Source organism: Pseudopipra pipra, chromosome 6 (assembly GCF_036250125.1).
Source record: "Pseudopipra pipra isolate bDixPip1 chromosome 6, bDixPip1.hap1, whole genome shotgun sequence".
Taxonomy (NCBI): domain Eukaryota; kingdom Metazoa; phylum Chordata; class Aves; order Passeriformes; family Pipridae; genus Pseudopipra; species Pseudopipra pipra.
Window position 1 is genome coordinate 12,094,155 of NC_087554.1, and position 23,641 is coordinate 12,117,795.

At 42.8% G+C, this 23,641-nt stretch overlaps 1 protein-coding gene across 10 annotated transcripts in view; it reads left to right on the plus strand.

Annotated features, from left to right (window-relative positions):
* DENND2B (DENN domain containing 2B) overlaps positions 1-23,641 on the plus strand; it is a 175,519-nt gene that overhangs the window by 90,971 nt on the left and 60,907 nt on the right. For 3 of the 10 annotated variants that reach the window (XM_064657376.1, XM_064657377.1, XM_064657375.1), the window contains 2 exons: positions 15,843-17,045; positions 20,798-20,934. The exons of 3 other annotated variants lie outside the window; for them this stretch is intronic. In XM_064657376.1, the coding sequence (XP_064513446.1) occupies positions 15,843-17,045; positions 20,798-20,934 (1,340 nt within the window). Of the gene's footprint in view, positions 1-1,546; positions 2,268-15,842; positions 17,046-20,797; positions 20,935-23,641 lie in introns of those variants that run through there. 4 more of the 10 variants (XM_064657379.1, XM_064657378.1, XM_064657384.1 and 1 more) reach the window with 2 other exon arrangements.

A 23,641-nucleotide genomic window follows, 5' to 3' on the forward strand; every position in this document is an offset into this window, starting at 1 on the left:
AAGGAAAGGATAGGTGACAGGAGAAATATCTATTTGCTTTTAGTTGCTCTAAGTTAAAGTTTAGTTGCCCTAAATTAAGTAAAACTTGCAGTTTCTTATTACTGTGCAGCATTCCTGTTGCATGTCAGTGGTAGCAAAACATTTTCATTGTTAGGGTTATGATACATACAAATTCTCTTATAAGAAGTAAAAAGTAAAGTGAAAAGTAAAAATGTATTGGTGAGCTCCTTATAAAACCTAATAGGCCAACAGAAGGGTGTAAAACTAAATCCACAGTTTTATAAGAAGCCAAGGTCTTGTGAGAATGAAATGTTTATAAAGGATATATAAATCCCCCAGATGATATCCTGATTCCAAATTTAGGCTTGAGATCCCACAGCCCTTGTAGGTGTGGTGATGAAATCTGGTCTGGGAGGCTCATTTCAGCTGGATGAGTAATAGACACGTTTATGTTACCCTTGATCACAGTGAAGAAAGTAATGGGGAGTGTCTTTCCCTGACCTAACTCTGCTCCCGATGACGGTTATGGGCAGCAAAAAGCAGAGAGAAGCCAATGTCTGAATCTTTTGGAAAGTTTCCTTTAGATCATGTTTCTGAATATTGGTGTGGGCAGTGCTTGAGTACCGGCTGATTGTTCTTTTGTTAATATTCAGTGAAACTGAATTAGGGCCAGATGTAGCCCTTGGTCAAGTTAAATTTGGCCTTGTCTGGACTCTTAGGTAAATAAGCATGATAGCAACAAGCATTGCAAGTCGCAGCTTGGCTTTTTTTCCTTTTTCTTTCTTCTTTTTTTTCTTTTTCAGTTTATGTGTGTATGCCAACAGATTGGGGAATAAATAGATCAAGGAGTTTTACAAAGCTGCATTCAACTAAAAAAAACCCCAACAACTCTTGTTAAGCCAATTTTTTTCGCATGATGCTCAGTAGTGGATATGCCCAACACATTTCCTCACTTTCCTGGCTTGTTTAGCTAAATGAATAGAATGAAACATATAGTAACCAGTCAGATATAGCGGTATAATTTAATTTTCAATGGAAATGCTTTTAGATGAAACTTTGTTCTTGGTAAGTGTACATTTGCACCAGGTCAATGCCTTAAATAGTCCTGCAATACATTTTGCATCAGTTTGCATCTTTAGTAACTTCTCTTTACTAAGTTGTGATTTATGCTGACATAAACCAGAAGAAAATCTAACCCTGATGCATAGATATTTAAAGAAAGTGAATAAGAGGGAATGAAAAAAATTCCCTCATAAATTCAAGCAAAGTATGGTATTTCTTCTTAATCTGAATAAATCCATTACACTGGCAAGGTTTTGGTAGCAGAGAGGCTACAGAGGTGGCTTCTGTGACAAGCTGCTGGAAGCTTCCCCCATGTCCGACAGAGCCAATGCCAGATGGCTCCAAGATGGACTTGCTGCTGGGCAAGGCCGAGCCCATCAGTGGTGGTGGCAGCGCCTCTGGGATGATGTATTTAAGGGGGGAAACATTTACTGCGCAGGAGCAAATGCAGCCAGAGAAGAGAAGAGTGAGAATATGTGAGAGAAACAGCCCTGCAGGCACCAAGGTCAGTGCAGAAGGAGGGGGAGGAGGTGCTCCATGAGCCGGAGTAAAGATTCCCCTGCAGCCTGTGGGGAAGCAGGCTCTGTCCTTGCAGGAGGACATGGAGGTCCATGGGCATGCAGACATCCACCTGCAGCCCATGGAGGACCCCATGCCAGAGCAGGTGGGTGCCCAAAGGAGGCTGTGACCCCGGGGGAAGCCCATGCTGGAGCAGGGTCCTGGAAAGACCTGTGGACCCGTGGAGAGAGGAGCCCACTCTGGAGCAGGTTTGCTGTCAGGACCTGGGATCTTGAGGGGAACGCACGCTGGAGCAGGCTATTCCTGAAGAACTGTACCCTTTGGGAGGGACCCACACTGGAGCAGTTAATGAAGAACTGCAGCCTTGGGAAGGAACCACCTTGGAGAAGTTTGTGGAGAGTTGTCTCCCGGGGGAGAGACCCCATGCCAGACCAAGGGAAGAGTATAACTGTCTCCCAAGACCCCATGCCAGAGCAGGGGAAGAGTGTAACTGTTTCCCATGGGAGAGAACCCATGCCAGAGCAGGAGAAGAGTGTAACTATCTCCTGTGGGAGAGACCCCATGCCGGAGGAGGAGAAGAGCGAGAGGAGTCCTCCCCTTGAGGAGGAAGGAGCGGCAGAAACAGCGTGCGATGAACTGACTGCAGTCCCAGCTCCCGAGGACCCAATGCTGCTGACAGAAAAGAGGTAGAGAAAACTGGGAGTAAAGTTGAGCCCAGAAAGTAGGGCGGGGTGCAGGGAATGGTGTTTTTAAGGTTTTATTTCTCATTATCCTACTCATATTTGACCAATAATTAATTACTCACCTTTTTCCCCCAAATGATGTTAGTGTAATTGGTGAAGAATCGCTTCCTGTCCTTATCTCAACCCATGAGCTTTTTGCTATGTTTCTCTCCCCTGTCCAGCTCAGGAGGGGGAGTGACAGACCAGTTTTGGTGGGCACCTGGCATCCAGCCACATCTATGCACACTGGAAAGTGTACCAAGGGTCATGTTTGTCATCATAGCTGGAATTTATTTTGCATTCCACAAGGTCAGAGCCTCTAAAGAAAATTATGATGATAAGAGAGGCTGGGGGTGTAAACTTTGAAACCTTTCCTCCAGATACAGGGTGCAGCCTCCGAAGAAGAGACATGTTGTATACTCAACATGTACGGGGTAGACTCTTAATCTGTGTATTTTATGTATTTTATCTGTAGTTATGATCCTTTGCTCCTCTCATCATGGAGACCCCAAAACATGGAGTGTATCTGTGCGCGTCAGGCAGTGCAGCTGTGGTCTGTGGTATAGGTTTGCCTAGTCTGTACACGATGGTATGAGGGATATCAGCTCACTTATAGGTCAGTATAAGTCATGGCAGGCAGTGGCAGCTTCTGAAATGCTGTTTGTACTCTCAGTCTGTCCTGATTCAGAAGCTGTGCTGCAAGTCTGTACTAGCTATTGCTTCTGAACATATCCAATATTACATATCACCTGAGCATGTATTTGTAGTATTTGAGAAAGCAGAGAGTGTCTGTGTGTTTCCTTCTCTCTGCCTTGCTTTGGCACCTTAATGTCATCTTTCACTTAGCAACTGTTCCTTCTCTTTTCTGCTTTTTCAGGTGCTGAAAAAAAATCCTGCATCTGATTTTTTTTTTTTTCCCTTTCAGTTGTTTACCTAAACGTCATGTGTTGTAAGAGATATTATTAGTGCTTCTTACAAAAGAAAAAAAGAAGTGTAGCTTTTGGTAGGAAAACTGTTTTGACCATCTTCAAAGGTTGTAATGAATGTCAGTGTATGGGTGAGAGACAGACAACTGTCGGGGTGCAATTGCATAACTAAGTGACTGGAAAGTTCACAGAGGATGGTAATACCCTCGATTGTGTTGGAAAAATAGTCCAAATTTGAGGCACAGAGGTCTTTGGAGACCTAGGCAGGTGGAAATTCACTCTTCTAAGGGACAAAGGAGAGAGGGTAAAACTTATAAAATGAAGTTAAAGATGAAGAACAAGGGCACATTTCTCTAGTCATATCACTGTAAGAGTAATACAGTAACAAGCAAAAAACTGTCAGACTGCTTCACCCATGTTTTAGAAACATGCACAGAAAGTGCCCTTCAGGGAACAGATAAGCTTTCTTAGCGTGGTGTGCTGATATTATGCCATTGCTTCAGCTTTTTGCTTATGGAGAAGTTTGCAGAAAGTTAAACTAGGTGGCTGTAGCTGTCTTGACAGGAGGATGGCACCCAGTTGCTGGCCAGAGATGAGACCCCTCAGAGGCCTGACCACTCTTTAGACAGAGTTTGAAATCAGAATTAGTCTTTCTCTTCCCCTGCCTCAGATAGTCCATGTTACTCCTGTCCGACCTTCACAAGGCATGAGCTTCAATTGCATGGCAGTAAGACAAGGTTGGGTCTGATAGGCTGTATCCAAACAGGGCTGATGTTGGGGTTGTTCTGGATTCACAGAGATAATGTAGGAGCTTCTGTTCTTCTGGGATTTTAAAATTTATTTTATTTTGTTTTGCTTTTGATTTTATTTCCTATGCGGTGCAGTAACTCCAGGAGCAGCACAGACATTCTCAGATCTTTTCAATCACTTTGGTGTTATCCTGTGTGACATACTGTATTTTCTCCAGATGTCTCAGGCCTCACACTTCCTGAATCGTGATACTGGTAGTTGAAATGATGACAGAAATTAAGAATGCCTATTCCATAGCAGGTAGATGAATAATTGCTTTCAGCTTTATAACCTGCACTTCTAGGATGCTTTCTCACTGTGTTAAATAAACTACTTTACAAAACCAGAAAACTGGAAAAAAGAAATCTTTACAGGAAGACCTCACTGGACCTCTGCAGCACACTGGGGACCAGAGCTAAGCTGAGGGGAAGGAAAATGGTGGATACTGGTAGGAAAGGCAAATGAAAAGCTTTATTCTAAAAGCGACTTCTCTGAGAGGATGAGATTAAAAAGGTTTGTTAAAGATGGGATGGAGTCCTGAATTCCTATTATTTTTCCGTTCCTATTAGGTGTTTATTCTTGGGTCTATTTGATGAGGTTTTATGTGACCTAGAGGTTGATTTAGATGTGAAGCAGGGAAAGCAGACTTGGCTGTATCCTGTATTAGTGTGCAGCCAGGACTTGGGACTTTTTTACTTCCAGTTCGGTTATTTTCTTTCTGGGTATAGAGTATTTCAGTAAAGCATACAGTGACCTTGTAAGGTTTTCTGACTTGTCAGAAAAGGAACGAGCCTATTTTACAACAACTTTTCCAAACCAGAATTCCAGACTTGGAGGTTGCCAAATGCAGAATTCTGGATCCCTTTCCCCACCCTCGACGTGGGGGAGCCCAGTTGTGGTTCCTTCTCCATCTGAAGAACCATTCCGACGTCTTGAGGGATAGGGAAAGGGAACTCCAGGGACAGGGTTTTTCAGGCCCCGAGCCTGGAGGGGAGAGGTGCTCCCCCCTCCCCCCACCACCCACGTGGCCCCATGGCAGGCACAGAGACAGCACACCGGGCGTGGAGAGGAGGCAAAAGAGAGTGTTTATTGTTGGGGATGTCACATTTATAGGGTTAGGGAGAATCACAGGTTAACCAATTAGAAGTCTCAAGGGGCTTACAGGAACACCCAATCACAGGAAAGGGTTAACAAGGACCAATGGGACACCTCAGGACACCTTTCCCAGGACATTCCTGCATGGGAGATAACAGTTGCTGTGGGGGGTGTTGGGAAGAAGAAACATGTGTTTACAAAGGGACCACAGAGCCATCCTAAGACATGTTCAAACAAGTTTCTCATCAGACTTAGTGCTACATCCCACCCTTTTTTATTCCTTAAAGATGAATATGTCTTTATTGATATATGGATTTTAAATTTACCCCATTCTCTTAGTGTCTGAGGGTGTCCCTATAAAACAGAATTTAAAAATGTTTTTATTGATGTATTCATAAACAAGTTTTTCACTTACACAAACTTCCAATTTACTGCTGAACCAAACAAACTACTTATTGCTGTTAATTTTAGTTTCATTAGAGTCCAAATGGTTGTTTTCTTCTGTTTCTCGGAGGCAGTCCTGGTGTCCAGAGGGGCTGCGGCGGCGGCTGCTGCCTCGGCCACATGGCGGGACGGGGGGTGCTGTGTGCGGCAGGAGCAGGGCGCAGGCGGGATCGGCGGGATCGGCGGGGGCCGCCAGCAGCGCCGGGGTCTCGGCGGGGCGGCGGTACCGCGGGTGTCCGGTCCGGTCTGTCGTGGGGCGGGGTGCGCCCCGGGCGGCTCGGCAGGTGGGAGCTGGAGCGGCGGGAGCGGGGCTGGCTGATGTCGGGGCTTCCCCAGAGCCGCGGCACGGCGGGGCCGGCCCGGGGCCGGGAGCCGCGCAGGGGGATTGCTGCGGAGCTGTTTCTAGCAGCTTTAACCCTTTTTTCGCCATGCTGGCGTGGTCTAAGTCCCTTGTTAGAAACAGGACTATCTTTCAGGTTAGCAAAAGAGTCTTATTAGATGACTTGCGGATGGAATTAGATATGTTCTTTAAGCTTTCTTTTTCTCTCTTAAAGAGGCATGCACGCTTCTTGTAGTTACAGGTTTACAGGGGGAGAGGTTTAGGGAGTATGCCGAAGTCTGCTTATAAGGGAATATGCCGGGTCTGCTCCTTACCTGAATGTCCTCAGGAAGGTTGAGGTATTCAAAACAGGCTGCTCTCTTGTGGTGATGCCGTCTGCTAATACCTTGACGCTTAGACTCCGGTCCACCGTTGAGCACGACTTCGCCCCAGTCTGTGCGTTAGGACTGCTCTAATCTTCACAGAAGAATTCAAACAATCTTGGCCTTCACCACGTGGCACCAATTACGGCGGATTGAGGGGGATTGGAGAAGACTTCGGGGCGTCGGGGAACACAGATGTCGCATCTGCGCCTTAGGAATCACCTATCTTCATAGAAGAGTTCAGTAAATTCGTTTCCTCACACGGGGCACCAGTTCTGGATCCCTTTCCCCACCCTCGACGTGGGGGAGCCCAGTTGTGGTTCCTTCTCCATCTGAAGAACCATTCCGACGTCTTGAGGGATAGGGAAAGGGAACTCCAGGGACAGGGTTTTTCAGGCCCCGAGCCTGGAGGGGAGAGGTGCTCCCCCCTCCCCCCACCACCCACGTGGCCCCATGGCAGGCACAGAGACAGCACACCGGGCGTGGAGAGGAGGCAAAAGAGAGTGTTTATTGTTGGGGATGTCACATTTATAGGGTTAGGGAGAATCACAGGTTAACCAATTAGAAGTCTCAAGGGGCTTACAGGAACACCCAATCACAGGAAAGGGTTAACAAGGACCAATGGGACACCTCAGGACACCTTTCCCAGGACATTCCTGCATGGGAGATAACAGTTGCTGTGGGGGGTGTTGGGAAGAAGAAACATGTGTTTACAAAGGGACCACAGAGCCATCCTAAGACATGTTCAAACAAGTTTCTCATCAGACTTAGTGCTACACAGAATGCCCTCAGATATCTTAAAAACTAAGCATCACAGTTCACAGAAGTAATTTTTAACCCTTCCCAAATTGTGTGCATGTAAACATAGAAAACTTGGAAAGCTTTGGCAGAATTAGTTCCACAGAGTTTATTGCTCTGATATTCCAGGGCAGATAAACAAGCATGTTGAAAAATCACCCGTGCTTTTAAGAAGCAAGCTGAGAGCTTCTATGTGCACCAGGGTTTTGAACAGTCAGCGTGTTTAGACATGCTGTTAAAGAACAAGTTTCAAGGACTGGCAGTTCTTAAATAGACAAATAAGGGTTTGTGCATTCTGCTTGGTTTAAGAAAATGCCATCACTTGCTGTGTTGCCACTCCCTCTCCAACAGAACTCCCAAGGCCTTGAGAAATCAGGTGAGACTAAAACATGCTGAGCTGATTCCAGAACATAATAAAAACAGGTCACAGTGGAGCTATAACAGTGGCTAACTGTTAGAGAGGAATCCATTTTTCAACTTTGAATTGTGTTTTTTAGGAAGAAAATGAGAGATGGTCCTATAAACCTGTGCACTGTACTTTGGTGGAAAAGAGAGAATGGCTTACTCTGACACTTCAGTTCTTGCATTTTGATTTTTTTTTTTTTTTTACAGTCAACTTCTTATCACTGTGATGGAAGGTACAGCACAGGCTCATTGATCTTTGCCTTGGGTATTCATTTGTGTCTGGACAGTGAGGGTGAAAAAGGTTTAAATGTGATTTAGAAATGGTTTTAAAACCATCCTGCGCTTGCCTTGTAACAGAGCAGAAGATTGCCATAAATCTAGGGTGGCAGAGAATCTAGCCCTCTCAGTCTAGAAACTTAGAAACTTCTTGGCAAAGGCATGTACCTAGAGCATGCTGATTGATCACATTTTATTTTACAGTCATTTGTCATCGTCAGATTTGTCTTGCTATCTTTGCTTTACAGATCCAGTCTAATTTCAAGTATTTAGGATCTGACTCATCAGCGTTGATTTCTTTGCCCTTTTTTTGTACAGTTGTAGAGCACAGTTACCACTTCACATAATTTACTTTGGCAGAATGATTCCTGCATTCCTTTTGCTTCTGAGCCATAAAAACAGTTTAGCTGCAGTCAGCTGCAATTGTGTGTACTTCTCTTCATGAACTCCCTGCAAAGACCCAGAGCCCCAGAGGGGTGTTAAGGCAGGAATTCATCACAGCACCCCACAAATGTGTCCCACAATTGTTGTCACTAACTTGGTACTACCTTGGAGCACAGAAACTGGAGCTTTTAAAAACCACACACAGAACTTGATCTTTTTTTTTTTATTTCGCAGTCCTGGTGTCCTATAATTTTGAAACTAGCTCTGATATGGTTTCGTTTTTTGTTTAAATGGAAAGTATCAAAATCCCTCGAGGGGAAAAAATTCCGAAGTACAAACAGAAAAATAATTGGTGTTTCTATTTTTGTTCTATCTTTAAACATTCTCTGATTTGTTGTCCGCTTTGATTTTATTGCCTCATTCTCTAAGTGCTGAGACTTTTCCATCACTACACATGTTCATGAGAGTGAGTCTATTTCAAACAGTCTTATAATGCAAATACACTTTTCAGTTTAGAAAGTTTCTGTCTTGTTTTTGTCGCAATCCCAAAGTCAACAATAATGGGAGGAGGTTATCTGGAATGCAGATTTTTGGGGATTTTGAGCCATACTCCTGGTGAGAGCTCAAAAAACATAAAGGGTCTGGTGGAAGAGAGCTTGTTCTGTAACCACTTACATCACTTTCCTTCCCAAGTCAGAGGCAAGATATGACAAGTACTGCTTGCTTCATTCCCAAGTTGAATCAGCTCAAAAACCACCTTCTTACTGTGTGCCCAGCACTTCAGTGTGAAAAGTTCACCTCCTTTGCTCACCATAAGCTCTTACTTAGATTTAAGATAATTAAATATAATCTGTAATTATCTACTTGAGTTATGTAGAAAATTAAAATGCTATGTGCTGTGAGAGCACAGAATATACTGTAATAGAAAAGCTTACTGCCAAATGAAAGTGGATTTAAAATCAGAAGTGCAGGGGGTCCCTTTGCTTTACAGATTTGCAGCAGTCACTGTTATTGCCTGCCTGTCCCCTCTGGTGAGAATGTAGCTAGGGGTGAGGAAATGAAAGGAAATGGCACATTGTCACAAGCAAATAATGCTGAATCTTTGCTGCTCTGTCCAGTGGTTTGTTCCATAACTCATCTCGAAGTGCAACCAAACCACTGATTGCTAGTGTTTGAGAGCAAAAAAGTGGACTTCTCCTAGTTCTTTGGAGGAAAGCAAAGAGGAAATTTATTCCTAGTTCTTGTTTAGAGAGAGGAAGAGGGAATTTTTTGAGAAGTGTCCTTCATCATTGCTTCAATCAAGTGCTTGAAGGTTTTTTGGTCTGCTTTGAGTTACTCTGCCTTTTTTGCATCTGAAGAGGTGTCACTGGGAGATTGCTGTCCTGCAGTAGTGTGTTCAGTTTTTGTTTGTGCAAAACTATTGATTCTTAGTGGGAGCTTTCCCAAGCATCTCTGACAAAGGCAGAAGAGGCTTCTCTGTTTGTTTGCTGGGTGATTTCCTGGCAGCAGTGCCCTTGGGGTGGTGTGAAAATGTACTAGTTACAAGTAGCTGCTGGTACTGAACCTTTGCAAAAGTGCTTCTTTTGTCCAGATCACAGAAGTGAGGGGACGTAAACACTGGTTCTGGTTTGAGTTTCTGTTGATCTCCTCTGCCTATTATGTCAAATCAAGTGGGAGTTTGATATAAATGGATACTATAGTGAGCCATTACATCTGTTCTCAGCAGCAGTGCATCAAAATGCATATGGTGCACTTGCTTGCAGTTGACAGGTGAGCAGAGTGTGCTTCCCTCTCACTTTGCCTTGCTCTGGGAAGGATAGGTTCCAGTGTTTGTACTCACAGTGGCTGGCATGAAGTAGGAGCTGCTCCTTACTCAAGGGATCTTTCTGGGTTGACCAACCGCTCTCTTGCAGTCTGACAGCACAAAGCTCTGCTTTTGGGTGGACATGATCTTGCTTGGTTCAAAAAATGTCCATCCTCATTTTTGTTTTGGCCTTCTGAATTACGGGTAGAAGTCGGGAAGAATATGATCCATTTTTAATTTGAGTACAAAAATGCAAGTACAGCTTTTTAATGTGGTGAGAAGTTAGGCTTGCATGGCAGAAAATACCCTTTTGAAAATCCAAGAATCCAATAAGTTATATATTGTTCTCCAAGTTTCATATTTCACTTGCCCTTCAACTATTTGGAGGTGTATACTAATTGAAGATCTGGACATAAATAAGCTCACCTTACTTACAATAAAATCCCCAGGATTTAGGGGTTTTTCAACATTCAGTTACAAAGATGATTTCAGTTTTTCATCCTGAAGTCTGAACACAACCATCTTGTGTGCTCAGAAGCCAAAAAGACTAACAAGATGCCAGAAAGGATTGCGCTTTACCATTGTTTCCAATAGAGTGTTAGCAATAAATATCTGAATTAGTGCTTCAAATGATCATTATTGTGTAATCTTTTGCTTGAGAGAGGCTCTTTACTTAAAGAAATGAAGATTGTAATTAATTATAAAATAGTACTAATTTGTAGTGTTGTTTGAAATAATTTGAGAGTTGGTAGCTGAACATTTGTTAGAATTCTCTCTTACAAATTTCCAGAGAATTTTGAAGTTGCATTCTCAGTTACCTGAAATCAGGGCAGCTTCAGTGTCTGTATTAAACATGAGTTTTGCTGCTCTTGCAAGGAGAAATTTCTGTTGCTTTTGTTTCAGATCTTGTTAAATTTTGGATAGAGCAACAAGAGGTCTCTAGTCTTGTGTGGAAGGCCAAATCTACTAATACCCAAACTAACATGCCTGTGGTCACAGCTCATTCTGACGTTATCATTACCCTGAAACAGGTTAGGTTGTCCTGATGAAGTGGCACAATGCCCTGAGAAGAACCAGGGATAACAAAACCCTAAATAAAATACTGAGAAAGCATTATTTTTCCTAGCAAAGCAGGGAGAAAGTGCTGAGGATTAAAACCAGTGCTGTGTGTCTTTGTGTGAGCTCACCACACTTCAGTGTCGCTGTGAAGTGACGGGATCTCATCAACAGGAGCCTGGAAAGACCCACTACCTTTTTGTCAGCATGTTCCTTGCTCTTTTTTCAGTAAATGGGCTCCCACGCATGAGCATGTTGAAGTGGGAAATTCCCTGGATTAGAGTGCCAAAAACTGTGTTGTTATTCTGTACCTGTTGGTTTAAGCAGAGCTGAAGGGATTTGCAAAACTGAAAGACTGCTGAGCAGTTTCTTCCAACTTGTCTTTCCACAGGAGGAGACGATCTGTAGGGTCACTCCTGACACTTCAGGAAAGATAAAACAGCACTGCAGAGTCTCAGCTGTTTAGCTCATAGGTCAGAGCAGGGCAGTGGGAGTTAGGAGTCCTGTAACTCTTTCAAGGCAAGTCATTTGACCACCCACCAGTCACCTTTAAGCCTGGTCTGAAATGCAACTTAAGATTATTATTCGTGTATAAAAAGTGTGTTGATCATGAATGTAAAACTCCTCAGTATATGCATATTCTTGTTATCCACCTGTACTCTGATTTCTAAAAGATGTATAAAACCAGCTCTTTACTCATCATTCTGGCTGTCTCCTGATTTTGAAACATGTCATCTAGTTGTGAGAATTGTCTGCACTCATTTCTCCTCTTTTCTGGAGCTGATGTTTGGCAATGGAAGCAGGAAGGAGCTGTGCTTCTGCTCAACTGGACCAAAGGGCCAGGCCCCCTGCTCTTGTATTGCCCATTTTCAGGAATTAAATTCTCCTTCTTCTACACACCCACATTTTGCAATGAGAATATTTGTGTCTTGTCCAAAATTGGAGACTTTCTGATTTTTGGATCAGATATAGAGTGAGAACTCAGGCATTTATGGCACCAAGAACCAGCCCTTCTCTATCCTCATAGATTTTTAGTACAGGTCAGCCTTGCCAGAGTCCTCACAAAGAGGGCAGAAATTAATTTTTTTTTATCTTTTGTTTTGTGATGAGTGGGTTGCAAATTACCTCAGAGCAAGTGATTTTACTCTCTTGGTTCAGCTGAGATACAGCTCCACTGTTATCAACATGTGTTTATGGGAACTGGTAAAAAGAGATACCTCTTGAAAGTAGCCTTTATTAGAGAAAACAATATTAATAAATACGTTGCTCCATGAAAATCATGTCTTCATTTGATAGCAGGCCTGGAGAATTACAGGTTTTGTAAATTAAAAGTCTTTTCTATGTTTGGGTGGGAAAAAGGGAACCTGGAGAGAAGAGACTGAATCAGAGCACAAAGATCAGTTGTGTCTACAGTTCAAAATCCTACAGAGCATGACTGATATTATCAGTTTTCTCTTACTGTTATTCTGCTGATTTCTCAGGGAACAAGTCTCGTCAGCAAAGCTGAGCGTGGTCTAGAGAGCTGGAAATCACATCTTGGATTCTGTCTGCTCTCCTCACTGTGCAGCAACAAGTCCCAGCAGGAAGGTAGTTTCAGGGTCTGTGACCTGTTTAGAGGACATTGTGGGCTGCTTGGCAGGTGATTGTCTTTGAGACTGCAATGCAAAGCTGACCTGCCAGTGATTTGAGAGCTGTGCACCTAAGGCTGCATGTTGGAAGAGTGCCCTTAGGCAGGGAATCAGAGCAACTTATAACAGTGTCTTTTGTGAAATGCTGATATTCTCAAAAAAATATCATTGCCAAGAATGAAGGTGTTGTCCAGTGAACTTGTTAAGAAAGCCAAAATTGATTCCGTAATCTTTATTTGTGCTGTTTATACACAATATTTGGAAAGTTTATGTAACGATCTGCTTTGTAAGTGCTGCACTGTATCATTGTGTATGTAGAAAACTTCAATAAAAACATTTTGCTTTAATCTTTGTATGAAAGTTTGCAAGTTAATTAATTATTCATCTCCAGTCCGGTAATATTGCTTTTAAGGTCTGTGAAACTATCGTCCCTTCAAGAGAATATTCTTCTAATGGAAGCAGGTCTCTTGGGGAAGAACCATTTTATTATCCACTGATCAGCTTTTGGACTTCTTTTTTTCTTTAATTCTGTTACTTGCCAGCATCCTTTAGAGAATGCATGCTGAAACCACCGGGAAAAAGCTTTGTTCCTCTTTGTTGTTGAATTAGTCCTATAGGTTCTCTCTGGATTACTTAAATTTACAGTCTTATGCCATGTAAAACAGAATCTCTTTCTTAACTGTGGTATCTCAAGTACTTGACAGCATACACCTCCAGAAGGCCTGTGGCTCTGCAGCCCCAGCCTTGCCCAGTGGAAGTGAGTGGGAGTTTTATAACTGAATTTGGGGGTTTCACGATCAAGCCTTAGTTGCAGTTACCTTACTGGGGACTTGGGGTTTAAAAGCATGGCTCATATCTCTTAAGAAGAAATGTTTTGCAACTTCTGCAGGTTATGCAAATCACGATTTTTCCCCTTTTCCTCCTCTCCTGATGAGTCACCAAACCTTTTCCTGACAGTGGAAACAACTGAGAAGATATTTCTTAAATTGTAATGAGATAAAAGACTATGCCTATGGTGTTTTCCATACAATGAGTCAGAGAGAGGATTCTATGATTCTATGTTTGTCAGTGTGTCTGCTATTCCATTTTACTGACTTTACTCCTATAATTTTGTATTTTATTCTTGCTATTGTCAATACAGATTAGACTCTAATAAATAAGTTGCTAAAGCATTTTGCATGGCCTCTTCTGTCCCTATCCCCTAGTTGAATCCTGGCAGCGGATTTAGACAACATATGGCTTCTAAGGCTGCAGTGGAGGCTGTAGCCTTTAGATGTGAAATACACTTCCACTGGGTGATGCCTGTTTCCTTGAAAGAACTGTGAGTGCAGCTCTGGGGCAGGCCTGCGTGACATCCAAGAATGGGAAAACGTGATCTAAGCTAAAGGAGTGTTAAGAATAATATAAAAGTTTGGTTTTGTGGTGTTAAAATGAAGAGACTGAGACGAGACAGACAGAAATAATGAAGATTCAGGGTGCCCCACCAAGTCGGCGAAGGCCGATTTAGGTTTCATCTTCAGGCACTATAAAGGTATGTCGGCCAAGGTAATTCCAGGTAATCCACTACAAACTCTGTGCTGCAACAGCCAGCCAAAACCACTCATCATCTGTCACCTGCTTTTGATCTTCTGAGATCTCTTAAGACAACTGCCTGCAGCTGTATAGGGTAGCAGGAAATTTAACTTCCAGGATGAAAGGAGCATATTCTGACATGCTTCCTTTCTTTTCTGAAATAAGGAAGCTTTAAGCAGTTGTTGTAGGAGTATTTGCCATTGTCTGTGACTTGAGATCTCTCTTCTCCTATGGGCATGTTTATTTTTCAAAACAATGAAGAAACAGAAGTCACCAAGTGGTGCAGCTTCTCTTTCAAATAGACTTGCCCAGAACTTTTTTCTTTTGTGATGCTTATGAGCTTTGCTGGTGAAGTATCCACTGTAAGAAACTGGGACGAAATCTAATAATTTGGTTTGGGGTTGTGTTTGAAGGAGAAGAAAATATCTCCTGTGTTAAAGTAAATTTTTCAGAAATCACCCCAGTGCTCTGGATTTTTGGATTAATGCACAGAACTTGGCACCTCTGCCTGTAGGTATTGGCTGGCTGTTGGGAAGAAAACAATATAGCAGCAGGGATCTTCTGAATCTCTTGTTCCTTTGCTATAGTGGAGACATTTGTTCCTTTTGGTCAAACAGCTCTTTGATTTGGATCTTGTGTGTACAAGACAGTTTATAAAAAACTAGCTTGTTGTCCACAGTCTTCACGGAACATAAACTTAATTGCATGTGCAAGACATTATTTATGGGTCTTTCTTTTTCTTTCTGTGCTGTTTGGAACAGAAAGGTTGCTAGGGCAAAATGTTAAAGGAGTTGTGATTATTTCTGCTATGTTTTGTAAGTATGGATTTTGGCAATGCAGCAAACCCCCTTTTTTGACACAGTTTTGGCTTAATTTTCTTACTGCAGGCTCATCTCTGACGAGCCAACTGATTAATGTTTTGTTTAATTTCCTTTTGTCTTTTTGTTCTTAAAAATCTTTGCAACAATGTACTAAACCCCAGCAACAATAGCTGATTTTGCAAACCATGGCAAGAATTTGTTCCAAGGGTTTTTTCCAGGGTAACACTGAGATCTTTCTATATAGTTCGTATTTTTCAACAGATAGTGTGGGCAGATTAATATGTTTTCTCAGTTTCTGTAATATTCATTTGATAAGAAATTACTTCTGTTTGATAAGGAGAATTTAATCTGTTGGCCACAGCATCAGATCAAAGACAAACCAGGTCTTTTGCTGTTTTATTTAGTTTATTATATATATCAGGGATGTGAAATGCTGAGGATAAAGTACTGCAGCATCTGACACCATGATGCAACTTTGCTTCAGATATTCTGAATTAAAAACTGACATATTTTCAAATTAGTTTGCTCACCTCAACCGGTGAGTAAACTATGCTCCTGGTTGGTCAGTCTTTCCCAGTTTTGTTGCAGTGGGGCAAGAGGGACTCCTTAATCTGGGAGGTCAGGGAGCTACTCAGCTGGAGGTGGTAGATGCCTTCAAGGCAGTAGTTTGCTGTGAGAATCTGAGAATCTCAGCCCTCGACTGTGTGGCTGAATGGTCATTGGTGTCTTAGTGGCACTTTGGGATAGTCTTGCAGTGTGAAGACCTGCAGCCAGGAGAAATCTGGCAACCAACTTTAGTTCCCCCAGGGATTTGATTTTTTATTTCTTTCTGCTTCTAGGTGTCAGTCAGCCACTCCGCCACCTCTTTTGTCCCCCCGAAGAAGCCCTGCCTACCCCCTCAGTGATAGTGAGGACTCTTCCCGCTCTACTCAGCTCACCAAAGTCTCCAGCTCCAGACAGTGCCTCAAGGACCGGAACAGCCACACGTCTACGCCGCAAGGCACCTCCACAAGCCCAGCGGACACAGACTCCTCGAGCCACCCCCTCAAAGCCATCAGCGTGGGTGCTTTGGATAAAAGGCTGTCTGTGTCCAAGGCTGACCAAAAGGAGAGTCCAAATGAGGCTCAAGATGGGGAAGCAATAGGGAGCCATCCACTTGCCCGGAGCACTCTGTCCTTGAGCACTTCCACCAACTTGAGGACCTTCTCTGTCAGCAGGGTGAGCGTCCGCTCCCAGGCACTGGACATCAGGCAGAAGATCACAGAATGGGAATGCCGCCGGGAGCTGTCCCCCAGGATGAGTGTGTGTGTGGACAAGAGGGATGCTGGGGAGAGGTCAGGCAGTGAGAGCTGCCCCAGTGTGCTGACCTCTCCCTGCAGCGACAAGACATTTGATTTCAAAGGGCTCAGAAGAATGAGCCGAACATTTTCCGAGTGTTCTTACCCGGAAACAGAGGAGGAGGAACTGCTGGACAGGGATTCCTGCCATCGGTTTGAAAAGAGACCAAGCAGGAGTGAGCTGCCTCCTGCTGCCACTTTCCTTAAGGGCCATGGGAGGAAAGAGTCCTCTGCTGTGCTCAACAGAATACAGAAGATTGAGCAGGCTCTGAAGGAGCAGTCGGGCAGAGGCCTCCCCCAGTTACCAAGTAGCTGCTACAGTGTTGACAAAGGGAAGAAAAAGACTGTGGAGGGACTGAGTGAAACCCTAAGTGATAGCAAAGGAGGGAGTGTTATTTTGGGGAGTGAACCAGAAACACCCCCTGAGGCTGAGAAAAGCAGTAAAACAAAACAGGGACTTACTGCGAACTCAGCCGGCCCTAAACTGCTCCTCGAAAGCCCGGCCAACAGCGCGGTGAATCCTGTCCCCAAGCCCAAACGCACCTTTGAATATGAAGCAGACAAAACCCACAAAACCAAACCAAGCAATGGCCTACCTCCATCTCCTACACCTTCTGCTCCTCCTCCCCTCCCGTCCACTCCTGCACCCCCTGTGACCAGAAGGCAGAAGAAAGAGTCGCGCTTTCACAGAAAATCCCAGAATAGGTAACAGTCAAGGAAATGTCTTGTGCTCAGTTCTCCAAATAAATTAATAAATAAGTGTGCTGTGTTTTTGCAGTAACAATATTGTAAATTCTCCTCCTAATGCAGTACTTTTGACATAAGAAAAACTAGGAGTTGTGTGCAAGACTAGTGTTGTTTTCTGCTGGATTGCACTGATGGGATGCATTGGTGCAACACCTTTACATGCCTACAGTTTTGGAGTTCTACAACTTGCATTCCTTGACCCCTAAAAAAGGCCCTCGGTCATGTGTGCTAAAGGTTATCTAGTTCATTTTGGCACAAATGCCCTTAATTGTGATTTTTTAATGGACCATGATTTCATTATTTTCTTGTAGTGGGACCTTAGCTGATCCATCATAGTCTTTTCTTCCTGTTCACTGCAAAACACACCTGCAGAGGTTTTCTATTTCCAAAGCTCATTACAGTCAGTTTTATGCAATGCTGGTGATTTTATTTATTTCAGTGCTTAGGAATGTTATCCTAAGTTACTATCAACAGCTGTAGAGGATTAATGCTGAGAAAACTGTTATAGCACCGAAAGACCCTTATGCCCTTCCTGAGTTAATGATGGGCAGAGTGTATGGCTATTTCCCCAGCAGTCTGTGGAGCTTGGCTTGTTTTAATTACATGATTCGTCTTGAGTTTTAGACATGATAAAACTCATTCTGCTCAGTGCTTAGAAAATTGTAGGCACAGTTGTTGCTAAGCATTCAAAGTACGTAATTTTTAAAAGTTCACATATCGATGCATGTGTGTGATACACATTCCCCCCGATATTTAGATTTGCAAGTAACTGCTAAGCAGCTTCTCAGATGCACTCTATCAGTTCAGTATCTGGTGCTTGATGTTGGCTCAATTAATTAAAGGTTTATATCAGCACAACCTAACCTGAAGTATGCTGAGGGAGGAGAAGAGGAACCTTTGAATTCTGCTCTTTTCTTTTAAGACACTCCTGCTTTTGAAATGGATTGAACAGCTCTGCAGAGAAGACTTGTTTCTCTGAGAAAGGCAGGGAGAGGGGGATGTGGAAAGTCAAGCTCTGATTAGCAGTGCTTATCTTTGAGTTCTGGCAATGATTTCAGAGGAAGTAAATCTAGTTTTTAACAAGAATTTGTGAAGCAAAGCTTACCTCATTTTGTTCAGCACAGCATTTGCAATGTACAGAAGATAAACAATAGTTTTGAAATGTTCTAGTATAACTGACAGCCTTTATTGGTAAATTAAGGGGCAATCATCTACAAACCACAGTATTTTATCACAATGATCTTTGAGATGAAGTTTTGAAGCTTCTTTCAAGAAGAGGTACCTGCTGTTCTGTAGGTTCAGCCTCCTGTTGTAGCAGAGTTAGACAACAGCACAGTTCAGAAAAGGAGCTTCAGGCCTGGGTAGGGTTAGGAGATACAAACCCAAAAGAAAAGCATTATTTATCAATTTAAATTGTGATTAGTAGAGTACAAGTTGTAGGATTTACAATGTTATAGTGTGAACCTGATGATTCTTGCAAATCAGTTTGACATTTTACAGGGTAGATGTACATTCATTTGTAACAGCTTTACCCTACAGTAGCTTAGTGATTTCTCTGGACTCAACTCTGATTAATCATGATCTAAATAAGTTTAAATCAATCTCCCAAAAATCTCAGGTTTGCTGGCTGTCTTCAAGGCTGGGTAGAAATCCTTTATAAAATCTTAACTATATTGTCTTTGCTACTGTCCTTCATTTAGTTACAGAAGGGAGAACTCCAGGATTTACAAAGAACTTAAGACCATACAATTCATCTAAGAATGACAGTATTTAGTTAAAAGTAATTACTGAAATCTCGATATCTAAACTGTTCTCTTTTTGAGAACAGACATAATTTCATTGTGTCTACAGCTTGTAGCTCTGTGTTTCAGATTGAACACACACGTGGTTTGCACTCACTGGAATGTCATGAGAGTGGACTGTGGGTATTTATTCTTCTAATATCTTGATTGAAAGCATTGATTTTATTTGTCATTCTAGTAAAATGGAGGAAGGTCTCTTATGTTTGCCTCCTGGCATGGGGACAGTTTGTATTCAGAGGATCTGGTGCCCACAGTAGCTTTAACATTTCAGACTGATGTGAACTTGGATGTTGCCTAGCAGTTCCAGATCCTCTGGCACACACACAGTGCAGGAGAGGAGTGTCACAGGATAGTTTTGGGACACATGGACCACACCTTAGTGTCAGTCCACAAAACCATTCCTGTGATCCTATACAGTGTCACCACATCACAGTGTTGCCTTGGAATCTATAGGAGTTGGATATTTAACTACTTTAGAAAGTCTCCTTTGATACACAGGTATGTCTTCAGTGTGTAAGCTTCCTTTAGAGCTGTGAGTAGGTGTGGAAGAGTAGGTGTCTGGATCTGGAATGCATGGATTGTTTCTGCGGTGATCCTGGTGTGCATAACTTGGACCTGGATATTCTGAAGATTAGGGAAAGGAGAAAGAGGAGGCTCCTAAGCCTGATCCAGACCTGTAAGTCTGCTCCAGGAGACAAATAGGAAATGCTCTTGTCAAGTGCCGTGTCTGCATGTTAGTCACTGTGTTACCTATAGGGATACCTGAGCCAATTCACTGAGCAAAGTATGTCCCATGAGACTCTCACTGCCATATGGGTGTGCTGTAACTCCAGCTGGGAAGAAGAACAGGGGTTGATGGCAGGATGATTTATTGTTAATCTAGTTTAGGTCTCAGTGAGTGAAGTATGGGCATCAGCAGTCTCTGCAAGCCTTACAGCACCACGGGATTTATGCTCTGAACTAAGCCTGTTTTTATTACTGTTTCATCCTCAGCAGTAAATCAGTCCGATGAATGCCAGCCCCTGTACAGCTGGCACTGTGATTCAAGGATCTCCCAGCTTCAGTATAGATAGACATTGCCTGAGGGAAAAAATGCTATGTAAACTGGAAAGTGGGAAGGACTCATGCTCTTCTTCCTCTAGAACTGCTCTGCGGCATTGGGGCAGTAGGTGGGAGGTGGTGAATTGCCCCTCCTTCGAGTACCCGGGGGAGAGACAAATCGTATGGTTCATCTGACCCAGCCAGTCCTCACCTTCCTGCCAGAAAGGCCAAACCTTCAGGCCTTGAGCCATCAGCCCAGATTGCTCATCCACCCCAGAGAGCACTAATTTCCTCAGTGCTTTGCCCTTTGCTGATAGTGCTTGACACAGGGTGTGCAAGAGAAATGGGTGACTTCCACACGAGTCTGCCTCTGTCATCTGTACCCTGACCTCTGTGCAGGAACACATCTGAAGGTTTAAGACATGAGTGGTGTCGGACTAGGGGCTGCATTTCCCAGAACAACCAGTGGAGGAACACTTTCCAGAGATATGTCTTTCTTGAGGAGAGAGGGCCACATGCTTCTAGGGACCTTGGCAAGAGCAAAGCAATTTCTAATCTCAGGATTGTGCTGCTAACTTCGTAAACTTTCAAAAATATCACGTACTTTCTTGGTATTTTCTTACTGTCTGCATAATGGGGATAACAATACTTCCAATCTCATAAAAGTGTCACAGGTGGCTACACTAGAGACTGCTGTGAGCACAGGACTTAGGATCCTCTAAAAGTTAGTTCTTAAAACATGATATGTGATTCTTTTTGTTGTCGTTGTTGTAGTTCATTTTATATATATTTCTTAGCAAACACTCATCTAAATGTTTGAATAATTTTGCATTCTAGTTACTAATTACTTATTGTTTTAAACTTCAGAAAATCCTTTGAGTTTGAGGATGCCTCAAGTCTGCAATCCCTGTACCCTCCCTCCCCAACTGAAAATGGGACTGAGAGCCAGCATAAATTTGGATCCAAGAGCACTTTAGAAGAGAATGCCTATGAAGACATTGTAGGTAAGAAGCTGCTGCAGTACACGGGCTCACAGCGGGATGTTAAGTGGTGGTGGGCAGGCCATGTATTGTTGAACACGTGCCCTGTGCAGGAGCATTCAGTGCTGTCAGTAAAGAGAGATTAAATGGAGGGTAAAGGGGTTTGATCCTTCAGTGCAAATGTAGGAAGTAGTAATGTCTGCATGCAGGAAGTCTTGATTCTTTCGGACTTTATTGGCTACTATTGGAAACAGACTGTTTGGTCAGCTTTTTGCCAATGCTTTTCAAGAACCAAATCATTCTTTTTATCATGGCCTTGGCTTGAAGCCTTGAGTGGTGTAAAAATGCAAAGAACTGAACTTGAGACGGTGTTTACAGAGCTATCCAACAGCGAGATTAACCTCAGAGGCCTTGTGTGGTCACCCTGAGCTTTTCAGGACTCCAGTGTGGACTGCCCCAAAGCAGTTGTTTGTAGCACTGTTCCTGGTCTTCCCTAAGTCCCAGTTGCTGGTTAAAGAGGAATTAATTTCCTTTAGCTATACAACCATCAGAAATACACAACAAAAACGCACTGTTTTGATTAAGCTTCATAAGAAAAACATGTTTCTTTTGGTCTTAGAAGGAAATGTATGGCCTATGCATACATTCTTTTAACATCAAAAAAAGTTGTTGCAATTACTGAAAATTGGGCAGCCCTTCAGAGCACAGATTTTCCACACAAGTGATGAATATCTGCATTGTCTTTAACTATTTCAGTGTTATATTATTACAGCAGACACAAAGGGGACTTCATTTTACTTTGGACAATGCATCTTTATATACTGAAAACTGGAGGGCTACCGAGATAATCAGGGACTCTAAAGCACATGTCCTCTAAAGAGACACTGACAAGCTGGGCTTGTTTAATCTGGTAAAAAGTCACTCTAATAGTGCTTACAAATGTTTGAAGGGCAAACAAAGATAATAGAACAAAACTCTTCTTGGTCATATCAGTTGATACAGCAAAGAACAGTGGCCACAAATTGCAGCCTGGGGCTCTTTGTCTTACTCAAATTCTCTCTCTGGCTTGTCAGCCTCAGTGAAAACAGGAATTTATTCCTTCCATTTTCAGCTGTACTCTTCCTCTACGTCATTCAAAAAAAATGCTTTCAGAACAGAAGAAAATGCTCTTGCTCAGTATCTGTTAGTAAAAATGAGAGCTTTTGTAGATACTGAGAAATTTTTCTCTGTGGAGAGCATCTTTATATGATCATCAGCCTATTCCATGAGAGACCATGCAATTCATACTTGCAAATGTATTGTGTGTTAGTTACAGTGCTCATATTTTCTCAGGATTTGTCAATGTGCTGCCAGATGTTAGGTGGTAATGCTTCTTTTCCTTGCCCTGGTTTGTTAAATATCAATATAAAATGTGCGGGACTGGTAAGAAGCTTTCTTCAAAAGAGAAGAAATCTTGGGTTCAGTAAAGCAAAATCATAATGGGCTCTTCCAGCTCATGGGAACTATAAACCAGCTGCCTGCAGACTGTAATTTGGGCATTTTGGCAGGGCAATGGGAAGAGAATGCAAAATTTCAGATCTGTGAACAAACACAGAACTTCATTGTTTTGTACTGCTTTTTAACAGCCTCTTTCCAAGCACTTCATTCAATACAGGCAGTGCAGGGGGAATACCAAATCAGTATAATTCTTATAAACTGTCAAGCATGATTAAAGACAAGCCAAAGTGGTTTGATCTCCAGCTTTAAAGAAACTATCGTAGTTCTGTGTATCACATCTGCAATTTATACCAGTAGTGCTAGACCCCAGTCTCTAAGTAGCACTTCTGTACTCATGCAAACCAGGTGCCTGTAATAGTGAGTTTGTTTTATAGATCTACATCTGCTTCAAAGCTACAAAGAACTTGTCACTGTACCTTGGGTTTCCTTTGCAAACAGTTGCTCTAGAGGCGGTGGTGGGTCTTTTTTCTATACCTTGTTGAATCTCCTGTCTCTCTAAAAGCTTGAAGAAAGTTAAAACATTGTTGCTGTAGTAATAAACTTAATAAAGTGTGTCATTTCCCCTTAGAATTAAAATTTGTAATGCAAGTAAATGCTAAAATACAAGAAAAGAAAGTTGTGAATCTTGAGTAATGTTCTAAGCGCTGTGAGACAGAGTCATAAAATTCAGGTTTGAAGGGACTCTGGAGTCAGCTGGTCCAATCTCTGGTTAAAGCAGGGCTAATTTCAATATTAGGTCAAGTTGCTTAGGGCCACATCTGGTTGAGTTTTCCAAATACTGTAGCAAGATGGTTTCACTGTCTTTCTGTGCAGCCTGCTCCACTGTTTAGCCTCCACTGTGAAGAATTTTTTCTTGATGTCACTGTAAATAGATTTCTCTTTCTTTCCAGTCCAAATTCTCTTTGTTACCATTTGTGACTGCTGTCCTTCATCCTTTCATCTCTGAGCAGTGTTTGGTGCCACCTTTTCCACTTCCCCTTCTAGGTAGTGGAAGACAGCAGTTGGGTTATCCCACAGACTTTTCTAGGCTGATCAATCCCAGTTCTCTCAGCTTCTTCTTTTTTATGTTGTGCACTCCAGCTCCCAACCATCTCAGTAGCCTTGCTCTAGCCTGTCACCGGTCTGTTGATGTCTCTCTGGTACTGTGAATACTCCAGGTGTGGCCTTGCAAGGGCCAAATAGAGGGGAATTACCACTTTCATGTCTTGCTGGCCACAATCTTGCTAATACAGAC